This window comes from Poromitra crassiceps (genome assembly GCF_964638095.1).
Source record: "Poromitra crassiceps genome assembly, chromosome: 1".
NCBI lineage: Eukaryota > Metazoa > Chordata > Actinopteri > Beryciformes > Melamphaidae > Poromitra > Poromitra crassiceps.
In genome coordinates, this window is record NC_139623.1 from 27,995,705 (window position 1) to 28,012,987 (window position 17,283).

The 17,283-nt window shown below is 42.7% G+C and overlaps 1 protein-coding gene across 1 annotated transcript in view; it reads right to left on the reverse strand.

The window, feature by feature from the left end:
* Window positions 1–17,283, reverse strand: part of ophn1 (oligophrenin 1) — a 61,310-nt gene that overhangs the window by 24,603 nt on the left and 19,424 nt on the right. The window contains exons 10-15 of the mRNA XM_083637234.1: window positions 16,485–16,576; window positions 14,275–14,353; window positions 5,246–5,279; window positions 4,972–5,034; window positions 4,354–4,428; window positions 3,519–3,603 (exon numbers count right to left, since the gene is read on the reverse strand). Coding sequence (XP_083493360.1) covers window positions 3,519–3,603; window positions 4,354–4,428; window positions 4,972–5,034; window positions 5,246–5,279; window positions 14,275–14,353; window positions 16,485–16,576 — 428 coding nt within the window. The remainder of the gene's footprint in view (window positions 1–3,518; window positions 3,604–4,353; window positions 4,429–4,971; window positions 5,035–5,245; window positions 5,280–14,274; window positions 14,354–16,484; window positions 16,577–17,283) is intronic.

Consider the following 17,283-nt stretch of genomic DNA (forward strand, 5'->3'; position numbering starts at 1 on the left):
TCCCCCCTCGATCAGAATCACAGGCAATTTTTCACCGGAGAGTAAAGACCCACCTTTTCGGGCTACACCTGGGCCCTTCTGAAATTGACACCATTTCTTAAATGCTCACATGCTGCTAGCCCCGCCCATGACTATTTTTATATTATTTGTATCCTTATAAGGTGCTATTCAAGTCCACCAGGATATCTGACTGTTATTGATTGTATTGCATGTTTCTGTTTTTTATGGTTTTTATATTTATTATTTTCAATTTTTCTGTGTCCTGACGAGATGTGATGTTGTAAGTCGCTTTGGACAAAGGTGTGATGTTATAAGTCGCTTTGGACAAAGGTGTGATGTTATAAGTCGCTTTGGACAAAGGTGTGATGTTATAAGTCGCTTTGGACAAAGGTGTGATGTTATAAGTCGCTTTGGACAAAGGTGTGATGTTATAAGTCGCTTTGGACAAAGGTAGTAAAGTAAAGTAGCATTTCAAAGGAAAAATGTAACAACTGGAACTGGAAAAGACTAAAGAAATGGTCTTTGATTTTAGACAAAACCCTGTTTCTCTGTCCCCCGTGACCATGAATAATTCACACATTGAAATAGTACAGGAGTACAAGTACCTGGACACTATTAGGCCATGTTCACATTACACTTACAGGCAAATCCGATTTGCTGCTAAAGTCATTAATCATCATGAAGTTTTAAAGTGGACAGAACTTTACAGATACTGAGACCTGCATCCAGAGCGTGCCTTCTGTATTGATTGTTGGGGAGGAGCACTACAGAACAATAATAAATTAGACAGGGTTGCCAAATTGGGAGGTAAGAAAACCGGGGAATCAATGTGCAGTATTACAGACATGTCAGACCAGTACACCAGGAAATGAGCGCAAAAGATCATAGCTGATCCACTGCACCCTCTATGGTCTGAGTATGCACTCTTACCTTCAGGGCGAAGGTACTGTATGCCCAGGATGAGAACCAAACAAGGCATTACATCCTTCATCCCACGCATCATTCAGCTGCTTAACAACTTTTAATTATTTGGTCTGATTTTAGCACTTTTGAACTTGCACCTGATGCCCTTATTGATCGTGCAATGTGATGCTTTTTATGATGTATATTATGCTTATGTTTGTGCTGTATTATACAGTATGTGTGCCTGTTATGTTCTTTTTGGGCACCCCCTGTGCAGAGCAAATTCCCTGAGGGGCAATAAAGGTTTCATTCATTCATTAATTTAATGTGTGTTCGTTTACTATAACTTTGCTAAAACAAAAAGTTGAAAAAAAAAAGAACTGGTGCTTGCATTAGAAACTTCTTGTAAAAACCTTGCAGAGGTTCGTTCTGCATTGTAAGCACACATTTCTCCTCTGTTGAGCATGTGTGGATGATTTACTCACAGGAATGAGGCGTAACCATAGTATGTAACAGGATAGCAGAAAGAAACCAAAATTAACTGTAATTCAATACTATCAATCAGGTTATCGAGGCATTTTGGTTTCAAGCTTTTGGAAGGGGCAGCAGCCTATGGTGGTATTTTTACATTATTATGGCCTTTATGGACAGAAATACAGTGTACACTGTATGATGATTGATCGAGTGGTCAAGATTCTTTGTTAGCTGCTACAGGCAAACAGAGCTGATAAAAACACTACAGCGCAACTCATGATAACCCTGGCTGTCAAAGAGCAAAATGGCAGGAGAAAGCTGGAAGAGTTAGGGGGAAACTTTATTTAAATTGTGAATTAAATGTAAAGAGGAAACTTGCAAATAATACTGTAGAAAGAGTCATCTGACACCCACATTTTTAAATTCTTGCTGCTGCATGTTGAACTGAAAACGTAGTGTCCACAAAGAGGAAGCTGGTAGCAGCACCACTTCCTTTTATTAGCAATGAAATATCACTAGTGCACTGGCAGCTTCACCTGTCAGGCCGCATGTTCACCTGTGGCCGCATGTTCACCTGTCAGGCCGCATGTTCACCTGTCAGGCCGCATGTTCACCTGTCAGGCCGCATGTTCTGCTGTCAGGCCGCATGTTCTGCTGTCAGGCCGCATGTTCTCCTGTCAGGCCGCATGTTCACCTGTCAGGCCGCAGGTTCACCTGTCAGGCTGCATGTTCTCCTGTCAGGCCGCAGGTTCACCTGTCAGGCTGCATGTTCTCCTGTCAGGCCGCAGGTTCACCTGTCAGGCTGCATATTCTCCTGTCAGGCCGCATGTGGCCGCATGTTCACCTGTCAGGCCGCATGTTCACCTGTCAGGCCGCATGTTCTGCTGTCAGGCCGCATGTTCTCCTGTCAGGCCGCATGTTCTCCTGTCAGGCCGCATGTTCACCTGTCAGGCTGCATGTTCTCCTGTCAGGCCGCAGGTTCACCTGTCAGGCTGCATGTTCACCTGTCAGGCCGCATGTTCACCTGTCAGGCCGCAGGTTCACCTGTCAGGCCGCATGTTCTCCTGTCAGGCCGCATGTTCACCTGTCAGGCCGGCGAGGCCGCAGGTTCACCTGTCAGGCTGCATGTTCACCTGTCAGGCCGCATGTTCTGCTGTCAGGCCGCATGTTCACCTGTCAGGCTGCATGTTCTGCTGTCAGGCCGCATGTTCACCTGTCAGGCTGCATGTTCTGCTGTCAGGCTACATGTTCACCTGTCAGGCCGCATGTTCACCTGTCAGGCCGCATGTTCTGCTGTCAGGCCGCATGTTCACCTGTCAGGCCGCATGTTCACCTGTCAGGCCGCATGTTCTCCTGTCAGGCCGCATGTTCACCTGTCAGGCTGCATGTTCACCTGTCAGGCCGCATGTTCTCCTGTCAGGCTGCATGTACTCCTGTCAGGCCGCATGTTCACCTGTCAGGCTGCATGTTCACCTGTCAGGCCGCATGTTCAGGCCGCATGTTCACCTGTCAGGCCGCATGTTCTCCTGTCAGGCTGCATGTTCTCCTGTCAGGCTGCATGTTCAGGCCGCATGTTCACCTGTCAGGCCGCATGTTCTCCTGTCAGGCTGCATGTTCAGGCCGCATGTTCACCTGTCAGGCCGCATGTTCTCCTGTCAGGCTGCATGTACTCCTGTCAGGCCGCATGTTCACCTGTCAGGCCGCATGTTCAGGCCGCATGTTCACCTGTCAGGCCGCATGTTCTCGTATCGAGACTCATGAACCTGGTCCAACTCAGGCGGAGAATGTGGAATGACAAATAAAAAATGTAATGAGACGTTTTGAGTTCAATCTCAATCTAGTAAATCCTGCTCTCTGAAATAGCCATCTGGTCAGGAGGCTTACATAAACTCAACTGGCCAGAAAAGTGTTTATTTCCTGAGTTCAACAGGCGTGCAAGGAATTTGCTGGCCACAAGGCAATTTCCAACAAGGAAGAGCAATCCAGCAACAAAATAGAGGCAAAGTTAGATGAAGAAAATAAGAACTTAAAGATGTCAGTGTGATCCTCTGAGTCACAGATAGCCATACATCTGAAACTATACCACTCTATACTTTAGAGTACAGTAACATGTGTTTCCCCTATCTACCCCCAGAACACACCTGAGATAAAACTTCATGGCACTTGTGACGGTTTTAATGTCCCAGTCGCTGCTGTGGAAATCCACGTCTCCTGGGCAGATTGGGTCTATGAAGGAGAACAAAAACAAACTACCGTATGAGAAAAACACAATGAGAAGTGTCTTGACTTTGGTGAAAGTAACTCAATATCTTATGTGCAAAGAATGTTTAAATAACTCTGCTTCAAATCAGAGAAAGACAGAAAAATATAAATAATCTGCTTCAAATCAGAGTAAGACAGAAAAATATAAACAGGTATGAAAAGTGATACTAGATAGTCATAATATTGAATTCCAAAAGATGTCAATAAAGACACTAGAGGCTAGAATATTTACACATATTGCAATACAGTAATTACATTTTACAAATTATATTTAACTTAATGTAACATTGCAGGGATGCACGAAATATCGGCAATAGGTATCGCCTGATGTTAGTAATTTGTTTATATATCGGTATCGGTCCAATGAGCAAAATAACAGCAATGTTAAACTATATTGGTTATTGGCCAAAATTTTCATATTGAAAGGAAACAATGCGGTAATTTATGGGCTTCTCCAAACGTTTTGGAAATAAAGAATGACATTACTTTTTCAAATTCACAGCTTTAACATGTGTTTTCCAGTATGTACAAAATTTGATTATAATAGAAACTTGTTTTTATACAGATCATATCAATCGGTAAATATCGGTTATCGGCCATAACAGCAATGTTAATATTGGTTATTGACTTATCGTTACCATCCTAAATGTCAGGTAGACAAGCATACAGTAATTGAGGAGCACAGTCAATGGAAGGGGGCACACATTTCCTTACCAAAGAACGTATTTAAAAGCTTCTGCACTTGGATGTTGCTGCCAACTGTTCTGTACACTCCTTCTTGTGTGACTCCTGGAAAGAGGAGTGAGGGAGGGGGGGAAAGGGGGAGTGTATACTGGAGAAATACACAGCAATGGAAATATACTGCATGCTCTTCCTCAGTGCCTGTACAGTATAAGCAGTTAAGGAAATGTTCCTTCAAGATATTGAACGCCTCATTAAACGACTAAATTTCAGGCTGTACAACATTCAGTGCTTAAGATATCAAATTATACCCCAAAAATGACTCACTCCTCTATGCTAATCTCTTGTGGAACAGCAGTTGTAAATCACTCTGAGAAATATTTGCCCAGAACTTAAACATGTGTGCTGAAATTAATTGAAGATATAAGGTAAGACGTGGTAATTAAAATTCTACACAAACTGAAGTTCACTACCATGACTCAGCATTATAATGAGCGACATTCCAATTATTTTCCCCCAAGAGTTCATGCAGAATGTAAGAGTGGCATCAACACACAACCTATGACTCAACTGTGCCCCCTTAAGGCAAATAAGCAAACTAACAGGCCTGGAGACCTGGGATGAAGCAATATTTGATGAGACTTCCTTTACCTTTTGTTTCAACATAGTTTATGCACTTTCGCACAAACTTGAATCCGACTTCATTCAGTTCCACTAAGAATATGTGAAGAAGAAAGATCGGCAAGTTTTACAGCAAAGAATACTTTTAAACTGTTTGTACTATTCATATTGTAGTAAGAACATGGATACAGATACAGATACAGATACATTGAATATGTGGTGGTCACTAATGTGGTGTAGACTGAAACACAACAATGAAATAAACCATAGGTTGAGACTGTGAGGGTAATGATGATTGACTTACTTTCAGCTTGCTTGTGAATTGGGGAGTGATAGATCTAAGAAGAAAACAATGTAAAAGGAAATTTGGGACTGTTGGAAAACAGAATTAATCAATTCAATTTTCTCATATTCCTATGATCTTGGACAGTTTGGTACGATTAATGAACATTGGAAAGTCTCTGTCCAAGCTAAAGATGAGAGCCAAAAAAACACTTCCTGATGGCACCAAGAAGCAAAGCTGCTGCGCTGGTAGTAAATAGGAGGCCAACTTTAGAGCCATATGAAATCTGTTTTATTTTTGTACAAATTCAATTTTATTTTTTCCCAAATTCCGTTTTTTCCATTAAAAAATTTCTGAATTCTGTGTTTTGCTTTTTACGCTCATTTTACCATCAGAAATAGTGTCTAATAAATGGGGATGAATACCGGTAAATTGAATAAGATATGACCGTCAATTTACACAACAATGCACTATTTTTAACAAGTGCTTCAAGTCTCATTGTGTGCTTCAAGTAAAGAAAAACCAACTGTGAACAAAACGTTCACTTCAGAGTTTTTTGAACATCAGAAAATGCTTCAAACATTATTTTATTTTGAAAGTTATAACAGGAAGTGGTGGTGTTTATGTTTGCTAACTTGACGTGGGTCAACAACATGCAGCTGCTAGAGAACGGAAAAAAAGTGTAAAAACGGCATGTGTCAAGTGAATAAGAAGGAAACTTTTCCAGCTTCATCATGAGCAAAAGCGGATATTTCGTCTTTCATTCCTTGGGCTATCTAGACTACGGTCGGAAGGCTTTGACTAGAAACGCTAAAGTAAGATGAACAACACTGATAAGGTAACTGCGTCTACAAAGTATTTAAACTGTCAGTCAATTGAGCTAACGTGATCAAGACCGTCTGTAAGAAGTTAACATTATGCTAATGTTTTAAACGAACAAGATAACAATGAAATAGTATATTTAGAGAAGGTCTATTGAGGCAGAATTATTCACAGCTGACATCTAACGTCACGTAGGCTATTCAGGCACTCTTCAGACAGGGTTATCAATATATGGTCAGGCTCTCGTTCTACAGTCACTTCTGTTTTTTGCTGTTAAAGTGATGACAACACCAAACCAAGCACGTTTCAGTTATAATTAAGCAATATCACATGAGAGGGAGTGCGGTTGTTGGCTAATATTGGCACTGCTGTGATTCGGTCGCAGGCACGAGGCCGGAGGCCGAGTGCCGAAGAAGGGAGGTGCCGTTTTTACACTTTTTTTCCGTTCTGACAGTGCAGTGCAGTGTATATAAGAAGATATATATATATATATATATATATATATATATATATATATATATATATATATATACATAATACACATATGAAAGTTTTATCAAATTGTTCCCTAGTAGCTGATTTCTTCTCATTGCTTTCATCTCTAAAGGAGACTGTGTCCACTGGGAGGTGTGGGAGGGATTCAGCGTCTGGTTCAAGGACACAGCGGGGCAGATGCTTGTTATCAGAGGGGATTGAGCTCAGGCCGTCTAGCTGACGCATCACCACCACCCCACCCCACTGTCCACAACAGCAATTCAGTCATTGATATGGACCAGAACCACTGCTCCATCTATGGATTAGTCTTTAAATCCACACTGATCTAGATTCTGCAAAAGTCGGTGCTGCATTTCCACATTTTGTTTCTCGGTGAACTTCAGAGTTTAGAGAGCTGACTCTATGGTTTATAGTTTTTGGAGGAAGTTCACATAATCAGAAATGTTTACTGGACTAATGTATGTTCTGTTTTCATATTTTCACAAGGCACTGGCTTACTTACCTAATTGTAACCCAATTAAATTAAATTGCAGGCTAGCTGTAACAGTATGAACTTTATCGTATCGTATCGTATCGTATCGTATCGTATCGTATCGTATCGTATCGTACTGAAAGATATGGGCTATAGATGCAAATGGGGGGGAGGGGGCACTAATTGAAATAAGCACTTGTTTCCACTGTTGGCAGGATTATTTTCATTTCAGTGCCAAAAGTTGGTTGCCAAAATATTATGTTGCTTGGGTGTATAGAAAAGGGAACTGTTATGTGATATTTGGAATAACATTTGTTGTTCTGACAAACGTTCATGCATGCTAACCACTTCTTGGTTTGGAGGCATGAGCACTTTGCTGAAACAGAAACGAGGGGTAAGCCAGCTGATCAGGGCTGAAATGGCTCCAGGAAGAAAAGAGAGCAGTGGCTGGCTCCCTGTTGAGACTGGGGTCAGGATGGCTCTCTGCATGGCTTCATGTACCGACCAGAGTTCTTTTTCATGGGGATTTTGATGGACAAAGGACCACTGAAATGATTGCCAATGTGTATCTTTACAGGTTTATGACGGTGTCTGATGGAGAAATTATACTTTCTAGAAAAGTAAAAAAGAAAAAATCCCTCGAGCTTCCAGAGTAAAGTGCTCAATTTGAGGGACATAGAAATTGAGAGCAATTGAGAGTAGAGAGCAGCAGAGAGAGACAGCAGAGGATGAGGACATTTCACGAGAAGACGAGATGGATGCAACCGAGGACGAAGACGTTTCATAAAGTTCTGAATATGTTAAGTTGAAGAAGATTGAATTGTTAAAAGGTTGCATTGACGTAGTTCCCATATATAATGTGAACAAATGCTAATAGCATTCAAGAGTAGAAGTACTATCAAACTTTACACTCAAGCTTTTTCAAAGGCTGAAGGACATTCAGAGCTGAACACAAGTTGAGAGAGTTGGCATGGCAGAAGAGGCTCATGTTAAAGAAGGCCAGCAGCCACGTGTTGATCTGATAGAGCTGATCCTTGGCCTACATGACAGGCAGAGAGTCTGCCTGGTAGAGGGACAGTATAGAGAGTCTGCCTGGTAGAGGGACAGTATAGAGAGTATGCCTGGTAGAGGGACAGTATAGAGAGTCTGCCTGGTAGAGGGACAGTATAGAGAGTCTGTCTGGTAGAGGGACAGTATAGAGTCTGCCTGGTAGAGGGACAGTATAGAGAGTCTGCCTGGTAGAGGGACAGTATAGAGAGTATGCCTGGTAGAGGGACAGTATAGAGTCTGCCTGGTAGAGGGACAGTGCAGAGAGTCTGCCTGGTAGAGGGACAGTGTAGAGAGTCTGCCTGGTAGAGGGACAGTGTAGAGAGTCTGTCTGGCAGAGGGACAGTGTACAGAGTCTGCCTGGTAGAGGGACAGTGCAGAGAGTCTGCCTGGTAGAGGGACAGTGCAGAGAGTCTGCCTGGTAGAGGGACAGTGTAGAGAGTCTGCCTGGTAGAGGGACAGTGCAGAGAGTCTGCCTGGTAGAGGGACAGTGCAGAGAGTCTGCCTGGTAGAGGGACAGTGCAGAGAGTCTGCCTGGTAGAGGGACAGTGTAGAGAGTCTGTCTGGTAGAGGGACAGTGCAGAGAGTCTGCCTGGTAGAGGGACAGTGTAGAGAGTCTGCCTGGTAGAGGGACAGTGTAGAGAGTCTGCCTGGTAGAGGGACAGTGCAGATAGTCTGTCTGGTAGAGGGACAGTGCGGAGAGTCTGCCTGGTAGTCTGCCGGGTAGAGAGCAGTGCAGAGAGTCGGCCTGGTAGAGGGACAGTGCGGAGAGTCTGCCTGGTAGAGGGACAGTGCAGAGAGTCGGCCTGGTAGTCTGCCTGGTAGAGGGACAGTGCAGAGAGTCTGCCTGGTAGAGGGACAGTGCAGAGAGTCGGCCTGGTAGAGGGACAGTGCATTGAGTCTGCCTGGTAGAGAGCAGTGCAGAGAGTCTGCCTGGTAGAGGGACAGTGCAGAGAGTCGGCCTGGTAGAGGGACAGTGCATTGAGTCTGCCTGGTAGAGGGACAGTGCGGAGAGTCTGCCTGGTAGTCTGCCTGGTAGAGGGACAATGCAGAGAGTCTGCCTGGTAGAGGGACAGTGCGGAGAGTCTGCCTGGTAGAGGGACAGTGCGGAGAGTCTGCCTGGTAGAGGGACAGTGCATTGAGTCTGCCTGGTAGAGAACAGTGCAGAGAGTCTGCCTGGTAGAGGGACAGTGCATTGAGTCTGCCTGGTAGAGGGACAGTGCGGAGAGTCTGCCTGGTAGCCTGCCTGGTAGAGGGCCAGTGCAGAGAGTCTGCCTGGTAGAGGGACAGTGCAGAGAGTCGGCCTGGTAGAGGGACAGTGCATTGAGTCTGCCTGGTAGAGGGACAGTGCAGAGAGTCTGCCTGGTAGAGGGACAGTGCAGAGAGTCTGTCTGGTAGAGGGACAGTGCAGAGAGTCTGCCTGGTAGAGAGCAGTGCAGAGAGTCTGCCTGGTAGGGGGACAGTGCAGAGAGTCTGCCTGGTAGAGGGACAGTGCAGAGAGTCTGCCTGGTAGAGGGACAGTGCAGAGAGTCGGCCTGGTAGAGGGACAGTGTACAGAGTCTGCCTGGTAGAGGGACAGTGCAGAGAGTCTGCCTGGTAGAGGGACAGTGCAGAGAGTCTGCCTGGTAGAGAGCCAGTGTAGAGAGTCTGCCTGGTAGAGGGACAGTGCAGAGAGTCTGCCTGGTAGAGGGACAGTGCAGAGAGTCTGTCTGGTAGAGGGACAGCGCAGAGAGTCTGTCTGGTAGAGGGACAGTGAATATGTGGGCCAAGTGTGTGTAAAGGCTCTTGTGAAATTTTCACTATGCACAAGTCTGTGAGGAAGTTGCGCACGAAGATCTATTACTCTCACATCCGCTGGCAGCAGAGCGACCATTTATTTTGCTGTTAATCTGTACTTGGGCTCACATGACATCCATTACTGAAACATACCGAAATGTCCTGCCTGGACTGATTTAGCAAGTATTTTGTATTCATATGACTCAGCCCCAAAATGCCCACATATCGTCGCTGTCGTTCCAGGACCTCGAATGTGCCTTTTTTCACTTTTTTATTTTTTGTCATGAATCAATGCCATTGGTCACCCTTCACGTCTCTGTGTGGTTTTTAACAAATGCAACCAATGGAAAAGCATTAAAACGAGCTTGTGAGTAAATCTCGTAACGCCATTCGCCCTCAATCTGTCAGTCAAACCTCGAAATTCCCCCCCTACCTCCGTGTGTACCCCCCCCACCCAGGACAATAAACCCGGAAAAGACACACGGCAGACGCGCTGTGTATTTCTCATATCGTTTTGACTAATCCTGGCTTCCTCTGACGTTAATATATCAATCAAATGTTTTCCAGTTATTCCTAGGCTGCAAACTTGTTTTAACATGCAAATCAGAGTGCTTTCTGACGAGAATAAAGTAACATTAACGTTACGTTATGTCAGACTATTTCTCACCCCATGCCAAAGCCCCCATTCGGCCATGAGAGGCGAGGGGCAATTCTGCTGCTCCTGCGCGCGCCCCCGCGGCCTGGAGCTTGGGGGCTCGTGCATGAGTATGCGACTCTCTCCCGCTTGACTGGCCGTGAGAAAGCGCTTCCAAGTCGGACTGATAATATAAACAACATCATTTGAGCTTATCCAGGTAAGATATTTATAAAGTAATGACACATTCAGCGGGAAACTAACTATAATTAAGACATGTGCCAACTTGGACGACATTTGGTTCAGTAGTTTAAGAGCAAACAGGTTTTTTTTACTTCCTGGAAAGTTTCTGTTTTGGAAATTCAAGGTCCTGGAACGACAGCGGCGATATGCAACTTTGTATTTCATACCCACAAAACTGCTGAATGCGACGCCAGAGCCTCCGACCAGCAACTCTATTCTGACTGAAACCTTTCGGGATATCGCAGTTGGTCATTTTGTCAGTTGGCTGTTGTTATTATTAAGCAGGTGTCACCATTGAGCCATTCCGCTGATGGAGGCCCTAATGTGTATAACAACTTTCACACCATATTTAAGTGAGAAGCCATAACATGGCAGGCCTACAAGCTCCTTCATTAACAAATTCATATGTGACCTGTCATAACTCTTCACAATGGATGTGGAAATAACAGCACAGCCATGCTATAGTTTTCCTAAAAACAAATTCAATTAATAGAAACATTTACATTAGTACACGAAACACCAATTCATGCTCCAATTTGGTCCAGATTTTTGAGGTATTAATACGAGGGATCAGCCGAGCAGCATTTTGGTAAACAAACCGCGTCACTGGTTGGCAACGGCAATGGAACCCTATGGAGCCTGAGTTTGAGCGTCCGACTCTAGCCGGCTGACCGTGTTTACAATTTAAAAACTGCGACAGTTCACTCAACTTTAACACGGCATGCACATATTATACATCAAACTCTTGAGCTAATTCTGCTCCAGAAGACCACACTACTCTAACCGTTAAACAAGCTGATATTATGGCCTATGCATCACTATTGGCTCGTTGCAGAATACTGTGAGATTGGAAGTTGTATTGTCTGTATTGTGTTTAAGATGAAAAAATTGTTTAAAAGTATGATATGAGGACCCCAGGAAGAATAGCTACTGCATATTTGCTGTATCTAATGGTGGATCCAAATAAACAAACAAACAAACAAACAAACAAACAAACCCTAAGCCTCCATCATCCACCATTTGGCTTAGAGACCTTGGGCCCTATTCTCCCACAGGCCTTCGGCACAAAAACTGGCCTTACACACAATACAACGTGCCTTGCGCCTGCCTCAGGAAGATATCAACATGGCTTTAGGCCCCCAAATGCACTTTAGGCGAACTGGGCGTGGCGCAGTCCCAGAATGGGCGAGAATGGGCGTTTCGGCCTTAAATACCGGCCTAATGATATCTTCCTACCTGGCGTTAATTTAGCGCTTTTGAAAACCAGGCCTATTCAGTGCGCCAGTTGCGCGGAGCGCTCCTCTGTCACCCTTCTCTGTGTCACTCCCTCTCTCTCCTCAGTCTGACAGGCACAATACGACTCTCTCTCTCTGACTCCCTCGCTCAGACAGACACAACACACGTCCGATAGAAAAAAGAAGTTGTAAGTTCACTGCCTGGCATGTGAAATCTCCCAGCATGCATTGGGCTAATCCATTTCGCTAATAAATAGCAACCAAATGAGCCGAAATAGATATAAAGGTAGATCTAAATAATGTGTAATGGTAACACAACCTGCAATTGTAGAACATTTCAATATTGGACCAAATAAAACATCGAAATGAAAACACCACCCTATGTGAAACATATATGTCATATTGGGGCTATATATATCCCTTGTAGATTTAACGTGATTTAGATGAGTGACAGTATAACGCGGTTCTACTGTCATGTCCTACTGTGATGTCTGCTCCAATAAATTGGCTCTACTTCACATTTTAGTTTTACAATAAAAACACATTTATGCAATGACTTTACATAATGTAGGCTATATTTATGTGCGTCATCCTACCTGTGCAGCAGGGGAGAAGAAAAGGTAGCAAAACGATATCATTCTGGACAAACTTTCACCAATCTAATTAATCTCATCATACGGATAGGCTATATTTTTCTAGCTGATGCGTTTAGAACATTCTTTTCACTTTGCTCTTGCTATAGTGTAGCGTATTTACATGCTTGCAGTATTTAAACTGCAGTTAGATTGGTTTGAGAATAATATGGAATAATAGCCTATATAGGCTATGGAGACAGACAAGAGGGGAAAAGGGAGGGGGGGAGATCAGAGCCCTCGGCTTTTCTGAAGCCGGACTGGATCGCTCCGTGGAATTGGAGCTGAAAAGTGAAGCATGTGATTCGTTTACTGCACTTACCCAATGAGCAGATAGTGCATAATTTTACGCTTAAAAGGCGTGGTTGTAATGCTTAAAGGCTGCGTGTAGCGCCAACACCAAGATATCGAGTGGGCTGGTCCACGCCCACTGATCTGCGCTGCGCTGGGCGCTCAGCGCAGTTTATAGGCTGATACCCACTATGCTTCTGCTAGCTGGAACAAATTGCCTGAAGACCTCAGATCTGCCCCAACCTTACTTACTTTTAAAAATAGACTAAAGACTTTTATGTTTACCGTCGCTTTTAACTGCTGACAGCTACTATGCAAACCCAATGAGTCCTCTATAAGTTTTTAGCTCTTTCTGCAACTGCTGCGCCTGTTGCTTAATGCACTTTTTATACTCTTTTTTAAAGTTTTGTTGTGATGCTTTTAAATGTCCATTTTATTCTCTTCTTTTCTTTTCTTTTCCTGTCAACCATTTTATGTGAAGCACTTTGAATTGCCTCTGTGTATGAAATGTGCTATACAAATAAACTTGACTTGACTTGACTTGATGCAACGATAGGGGCCCTTGTCTTTTTTCTTAAGCTTGAAAAAAATTAATTCACTCTCAGGGGCTCCGTAGACCGTTTCTATAAGAAATGGCAATGCCTGATAGACTACTTTATTGACCTTCAATCACTCCCCCCGGAATGAGAAAATAACTTAGTGCTAGGATTTTCTTAGTATTATTATGGCTAAGTCTTTTCCCCCTTTTATTTTATTTTTATTTATTTTTCTTATCCTTTGCTGTTCGGAATCAGAATTGAATGTGCACTGACTGAACCTGTATAAGATAGGTTTTTCAAGGTAGGGGTGGGAGGAGGGAAGGGGCATCTGCTGTCAAAAAAGAAAATCTGAAGGAAAGAATTAATGTTGATTGTTCATGTTTGCCATGTTTGTCCTTCAATAAAAATCATTGGAAAAAAAACGAGCTAATTCTGCTCTCACTCAGAATGTCAAAATATAAGTGATGTGATGTATACTTTTTGAGATATTAACGTTTGTTTGGCACAACTCATACTAGTGTTAACTGCCGCAGGGTTACGCATTTTTGGGTGGCAGTGACGTCACGCTGATTCGTCCTATACTTGCTTAGACTGATTTTGGTGTGGTTGATCAAGAGGCTGAAAAATCTCCATATAAATTAACACATTATTTTTCTATTTTGTTTAAAAGGTTTGGGAGTTTTTATATTTGAACTTAACCCTCGACACCCCTTGTATAGGTAACTGATTCCATATTGCAGGTCCATCTTTTTGCCTTCCTTTTCTCTGATGGGAGAACAGTGTTGTCATGAGGTTAACTAATGTCTAGGAGAACAATCATTCTAATAGATGAGATGAAATAAAAAATAAAAAGAATAAACTTACAGGCTCTTTTCCATCCATGGCCTCCATCCATAACTTCCTGTTTGCCTCCGAAAGAGCCTGGACAGTGACGGGTGTGTTTCTATGGCAACAGTAACAAATGTCATTTCAAAGGAAAAGGTTCCAATTAGATTATTATTCATGGAATGAGATGTACGGCTTCAGCATTCAACCATTCTGAATGATTAAGTTTCTAATACCGGTATTCAAGGATCATACAACTTTCAAATGTAAAAAAATAAATAAATTCAAGCTAAAGGAGGCAAACAAAATACCAGAAAGACCACAAGGAAATGGGCTTTAAATGTCAACTACGGTAAATCAGTTACAAAGTCAGCTACACGCTGAGTGAAATTAAATTGGATGTGCTTTTAAAGAGATTTTTGCGTTTATATGTGAGTTTTCAAAGCTATATAAATAAGTCCGATTTCCAAAGAGGCTAAATTGCAGGTGCTGTGGTCACAGCCAGTGCAAAAGTATTCTGTCTTGAAAAATCATGACAACATTTGTATCAAACAAACTGTATCAGCAAAGAGGAAGTTATTGCAAGTTGAAGCTCATGGCGGTTGCTAAATATCACAAAATTGCAGCCTAAGAAACGACCACAGAACTGAATGAACACTTCTGTCACAGTCTCAACAAAAACGCAACAAAGTGACTATTTATGACAGAACGGCCATTCAGAAACAACTTGCATCCAAAGGCAACAAACAAAGAGGCATAACCTGTCATAAGGAGCACAAAACCTGAAAATCTGAGTATTGGAAAAAGGTAATTAATTAATGGTGAAGTAATAGTGAATAAGACGGCTTTATGTTTGGAGAAAGCCCAGAGATACCTACAACCCACTATTGCTGTTGCCCCATATTTCAAGATGCCCCCATATAAAACTGCTACACAAATTCAAGATGCCTCCATACAAACTGCTACACAAATTCAACATGCCTCCATACAAACTGCTACACAAATTCAAGATGCCTCCATACAAACTGCTACACAAATTCAAGATGCCCCCATACAAACTGCTACACAAATTCAAGATGCCCCCATACAAACTGCTACACAAATTCAAGAGTAGCTTATTGACGTCAAACTCCTTCCATGTCTGCCCGCTAAGTGGCTATAGGAATTCCATGATGGGGACAGCAATGAAAGATCTACATGGCTATTCAATATTCATTCTTCTTTCTAACTGAACTGAACTGTTGAAGCTTTAGTGAACTTCATGAAATCCCTTCTGAGACTCTCTGAGGTTGAAAATGGAGAAAAACATGACAAACAGCTAGAGATGATGAACACGTCTTCCAGCGGAAGCAACAACACACTGCCAAATTTTGGAGCTAGTAGGCTACTCAATTGTTAACTGTAAAAACTGTGCTACGAGTTTATCATTCTTCCTGCCAACTGCACTCCTCAACCGACTATCAACCTTTTCTCAACTTTTTGAGCTATCAACTACAACAATTAAATAGGGAACTCTGATATCTACATGTATGGGTGCTCCAAATTCTTAGCAGAGAAGCACCCATGTGTTCCTTTTTGGGTGAGCTTTTATGCTTTTATTACTGCTTTGTTTCAGTATGCCTAACAACACTCAAAAAGTCCATCAAAACTCTAATGCTGAAAAATATGTTGTGTAACCTGTGCTGAAAACAAATCTTAGCAATGGAACGATCAGTAATAAGAGGGGCAGAGTTCACTAGCCAGCTGCAGTGACTATTGATAATAAATAAACAGTCTCTCACTAATACTAGACAGCCCTGCATCTTTACTTGATCAGACTGCAGGCGTCTGATTCAAACACTGGCACACATGAGCTGTTCAGAGAAACACTTTCAAGCACTTAATGCATATTGCAAGCACTTGTTAAACCTTTAAAATACCCAAGCAGAATTTGCAGCGTTTTCACAGATTTCAAGCAACAATCCCTGAATGTGACATAACAACCTTTGCCTCAAGTGTCTTTTAAAGTGCAATTTGTACCGAATGGCCTGCCTGTATAAATATGAAGTAATTGTGTTCCCGCCAAAAAATGACTGAGTTTGCCATCTGTTTCCAGCACAAGCCCGTTACTGAGCTATTGTTTGGGATACAATCCAGTTTGCCCTCACACTCTGTCCTTGTAAACCACCTGTTCACCTCGCAAACTGTTTATCCCACAAGGCGTCCACGTTGCCTCATCTCAGAGCTTCTTCCTTTCATTCGGGACTAACCTCTCATTAGTTTCCACGTCAAAACAGAAGCGCTTGTCTATGGATTCTGTCTTCCGGCGGATGCAGGATTTCAGTGTCAGCTCTGTGGGGCCCTGGATGGAGAAAGCATTCAAACAGATGTGCCAGAAAGAGGGCAACAAGAGCATGTGAGAGAGAGGAAAATCGACTCGAGCAGCTCATCAACAGGGCAAGCAGTATAAGGACCTATATTTAAATAAATGTCACAGATCAAGGTTAATTACTGTTACAACGCTGATAATTTTTATAATGAGAACTAGCAGGCTTTACAGAAGCTCACAGACAACAATTAAAAGGAAAGAGAGAGGCTTGAATGTGTGAACACTTCTCAACTGCTGTTCCATGTCAAGTAAAAAAAAATCTAAAGAACTTACTGTAAAGAATGCTTAATAGGACTAGATGTTACAATCCCTGAAAGGGATTGTAACATCTAGATTGTAACATCTAGATTGTAACATCTAGTCCTATAGACAAGCTAGTCCATAGACAAGCTATATTTGCACAAAATATATAAATTCAAGCAATTTCAATGACCCATGTCTATTTGTCTATTTTCAAAAACTGTCAAGGCCTTGTTTGTTTTGTTTTTTGTTTTCAAATTCACAAACTTTGAAGGACCCATGGGAACCCTGTAAATTGCTTATAGATAGAGGTGAGGATAATTACAGGTACACAGATGTACTGTAAATGGTAAGTTTGCAGTCTATGGCCCTCAGTGAGTTATCTATATCTATATCTATACTATAATTGGAGGATCGTCTGTCCCTCTGTCCTTCGCGTA